The 4,255-nt window shown below is 36.1% G+C and overlaps 1 protein-coding gene across 2 annotated transcripts in view; it reads left to right on the plus strand.

The window, feature by feature from the left end:
• Window positions 1–618: 618 nt before the first annotated feature.
• LOC111395967 (calcium-dependent protein kinase-like) overlaps window positions 619–4,255 on the plus strand; it is a 39,543-nt gene continuing 35,906 nt past the window's right edge. Inside the window, exons 1-4 of one of the 2 annotated variants that reach the window (XM_023022206.1) lie at window positions 619–1,653; window positions 2,424–2,582; window positions 2,918–3,070; window positions 3,734–3,843. In XM_023022206.1, coding sequence (XP_022877974.1) covers window positions 867–1,653; window positions 2,424–2,582; window positions 2,918–3,070; window positions 3,734–3,843 — 1,209 coding nt within the window. In that variant the 5' untranslated portion in view covers window positions 619–866. The remainder of the gene's footprint in view (window positions 1,654–2,423; window positions 2,583–2,917; window positions 3,071–3,733; window positions 3,844–4,255) is intronic. The other variant, XM_023022207.1, reaches the window with a different exon arrangement.

Consider the following 4,255-nt stretch of genomic DNA (forward strand, 5'->3'; position numbering starts at 1 on the left):
TTAAATTTTTTGGCATGAGTGTTCTCTAGCAGTTAGTAAAAATTAGATTTAAAATTGTAGGAATATAAGTAAAAGATAATTTATAATTTTGTATGGAGTCCCTGCACAGACTGTGCGAGGACGTGCAGGGAAGTGCTCGCACCAATTTCGTGCGCGGTCCCTGCACTTCCCCGCACCAATTCCATGCGGGGGCTCTGCACCAAGAAGTCATACTTCATGATTTCTACCAAGATTGCTGATACATGAGAGAAGAATTGAAGAAGAAGTGAGAGAAGAAAATGATGATGATGATAATGAAGAAAGCTTCCATCTATAGAAAATGGGTTTGCGTGGGGAAATGACTTCACCGTCATTTTGAGTAAAGAAAAAAGGAGTATATCTAATATTTACAGTGAAATTACTGTTTAACTATAGTAGAAATCCGAACACTATTACAATTATAGTGAATTTTATTTATTTTTCTATAAGTAGTTAGAGAAGGCCAACTTGTTGCCACGTCAGCTTGTTTTTACTTCCTGTCTTTTTGCCCGTCTTTTTATCGTTACACAGAATAGGAACTTTTTCCTAAAAAGGAAAATTGCAAAAAGATCCTTTTGTTTTCATAAACAGTAAAGTAAAGGCATGTCAAGAACATTTTCATCGACCTTCCAAGTCAACACAAAAATTTTCCGCGTCTCCCTATTCTTCACAATCGTCATAGCTACACACCTCTGATATGGGATCTGCTAAAGTCCCAATAATTCTCGGAATCTTTGTTATCGAAAAACCAACTACAGTTACAAGATCACAAATTTTCAGTGTTTTCCGATAAATTCAGTCATAAAGTTTCAATCTTGATTTTATTTTCGTAACCTGTTAAGGGAAAGATGGGTGGGTGTTTCAGCAAGAATAAGTACAAAACCCGAGATGCCAGTGGCTACAGATCAGGAAGCACAGGCCCCACAGGGTGTCAAAGCCACCAAAATTATCAAAAACCATCATCTCAGTACACGCCCCAGCCTCCTCAGCCCGAAAGGCACCACCAGCCGCCACCAATTCCGCGGCCGCAGCCACAACCGCAGCCGCGGCCGCAGCCTCAGGCACCAATTCCAGCTCCTGTGAAACCTGCCCCCCAACACCAGAGCGCTGTTCAAATATTAGAACACAATAACATTCTAGGTAAGCCCTTTGAGGATATAAGGTCAAAATACAAACTTGGCAGAGAATTGGGCAAGGGTCAGTTTGGGGTAACTTACCTTTGTACTGAGAGTGCAACTGGGCACACATATGCCTGTAAGTCAATACTGAAGAGGAAGCTTGTGAATAAGAATGATAAGGAGGATATGAAGAGGGAAGTTCATATTATGCAGCATTTGAGTGGGCAGCCGAACATCGTGGAATTTAAGGGTGCTTATGAGGACAAGCAATCTGTGCACGTTTTGATGGAGCTTTGTGCCGGTGGGGAGCTCTTTGACAGGATTATTGCTCATGGACATTATTCTGAGAGAGCTGCCGCTGGCCTCTGTAGACAGATTGTGAATGTTGTTCAGCATTGCCATTTTATGGGGGTGGTGCATAGGGATCTCAAGCCGGAGAATTTCTTGCTTGCAAGTAAGGACGAGAAAGCAATGTTGAAGGCAATTGATTTTGGGCTCAGTGTCTTTATTGAAGAAGGTCTTTTTCTGGCTTCTAGCGTTTCATTTATTCAAATTCAATATTATAATTTCGGAATCTAATGTTATTTCGTATATGTATTACAATTCAGCTAAGTTTACATGTATTTTCAAATGGATAACAAACTTTTATGTTAGTAGATTACAATTCTTTCAATGTTTTGTGATCAAGATCCAACAATGGCATATTCTTGGGGTTGAATAGAGTTCTAATACTGTAAATAGTTCTTTCAGCAACACTTAAAAATACTTGACCACTCAAGTTCGAAAATGTCCAAAGAGTGGGAGATGCTTCAAGGTTCCCCTGTATCAGAAGATGCTGCCTTATAAATATGGGAATGACTCACTTAAGTATTACAAGAAGATATAGACATTAAGGAATAATGACCTTTATTAACAAAATGGTGTAAGTGTGGATATTTGACATCTGGACAGTGATTTAAAGTATTTGAAGATTCTGGTGGAAGTTCCTCTCGGAAATTTTGATTGTGAAATAGACCTGTTATCTCCAAAAACTGAGAATGACAGTCGTGTTTTTAAAGAATGTTAGCTAATTGATTGTTGAAGAAGTTCAGATGGCAGTTTCCATAACTAAGATGATTGAAAAGCGTGGCCACCATTTTACCATATCATCTCTACACCGTGCTGTCCTTGATATGTGTGCATTTTTTGAAATTTAATCAATTTTTCTCTGACATTTTATTAATTTCATGTTTGTTTCATTGATACGCAAATTTTCTCTTAATTTCCATAAAAATAACGATCCCTTAGTTATTAAAATCACAGGAAAGGTGTATCATGATGTTGTTGGTAGTGCATACTATGTAGCTCCTGAAGTTCTTCGTCGAAGTTATGGGAAGGAAATAGATATATGGAGTGCAGGTGTGATTTTGTACATTCTTCTAAGTGGTGTGCCTCCATTTTGGGCTGGTAAGCTAAATATAACAGTTCTATATGATGTTTTCTGCTCTTTATCCGTAACTCCCTTTTACCTTAACATGTTTGCCCAAGCTTAAAATTTACTTTTAAATAACTTTTTTGGCCAAACATGTTTGAGCTTTCTACGTACTCTTTTCTTTTTAGCCTTTTAATGTTTCTATTTTTCTTTCTGGGTTTTCCCCTTTTTTTTTCTTTTTTTTTCAAAAAAATTACTTTCTGGAAGTAAGTCAACACTTACTTCTACAAAATTACTTTTAGCCTAACATGCTCTTTGGAGGAGGAAAAAAGTAAAACTCTTCAACTCGTTTCATGTAATTTTGCTGCAGAAACTGAAAAGGGGATATTTGATGCTATACTGAAAGAAGAAATTGACTTTGAAAGCCAGCCATGGCCCTCAATATCAAACAATGCGAAAGACCTTGTTCGTAGAATGCTGATGAAGGATCCAAAGAAGAGAATTACTTCTGTACAAGTACTGGGTAAAATCCCCTTCTCACTTCCATAGAATTTCAAGTCACATCTGTGTAACATCTCATCTTTAATTCCTCACATCTTTATGCACGTCTTTTGAACATGAAGACGGATTTTCATTTCTGACTTGTATTGTGCATTCCTTGTCAACTTTTCAAATGACAGAGAGATATAAGTTCTCTTGCAATTACCATTGTCTTTGCTGTCATTAGTTTATCCAAACTTAGGAATTTGTCTCAGATTGGTGCTGATATCGATGCTGCTAACTAGAAAAAGTAACTGAAAAGAAAGAATGATATGGTTATTTATGAGTTATCCTCGAAACCCAATGAGCAGTTGAATTTTGGTTTAAGTTTGAAGCCCCTGTATCTATTCAAAACAAAACTTTATAATTAATTACCTGAGAATTATATGAGAAATTTGGGGCAATATAAATTGATTCATATCAAGGGCCAACTGGCGTATAAACAGTATAAGTTGCTTATTTCTAACAACTCCTGTGTATATCACGTCTTTTGTTTCTATTTCTATTAAACATTATTTTGAAAACTTGTGTTCTTTAAGTTGTTTAGTTGAACTAGTTTTCTTTTTCAAACTAGCATTTCTAAGCTCTGCTTAGCAATTAGCATATTGTGGCTAAAGTTGAATATTTTCTATTCTTGTTTTTATAGAGCACCCTTGGATTAAAGGACAAGCACCTGATAAGCCAATTGATAGTGCTGTGCTCTCTAGAATGAAGCAGTTCAGAGCAATGAATAAGCTCAAGAAACTTGCACTAAAGGTAAATTATTATCTCATGTGTTCGTTTTATATGAATTAAATTGAAAAGTTGAAATTATGAATAATTTTTCAAGTTTTGTCATGTTTATCAGGTCAGAAATATGATGCTTTCTAGTGACAATAAACCTCTAGTATGGCAACTATCTATTCCACCTGCTGATGATATCTGATAATTCATCTGAATTTGTTCTGCCATCATCCATCTATTAGAAAATATGAGACGATCATTTTTCTTCAGTATGTAGATTTAATTGATCTACCTGGATTGATGTCAGAACCTACTTGATAAAGCAGATAAAAACATGTATTGTATCCTAATCATCATTAAAATTTTTATAGAAACGGAGCTACAACATGAAACATGGATAATAGACTGCTTTCAATTTATATCAATTCCTTAGGGTCAATATCAA

This window comes from Olea europaea, chromosome 6, assembly GCF_002742605.1.
Source record: "Olea europaea var. sylvestris chromosome 6, O_europaea_v1, whole genome shotgun sequence".
In the NCBI taxonomy this organism is placed as follows: Eukaryota; Viridiplantae; Streptophyta; class Magnoliopsida; order Lamiales; family Oleaceae; genus Olea; species Olea europaea.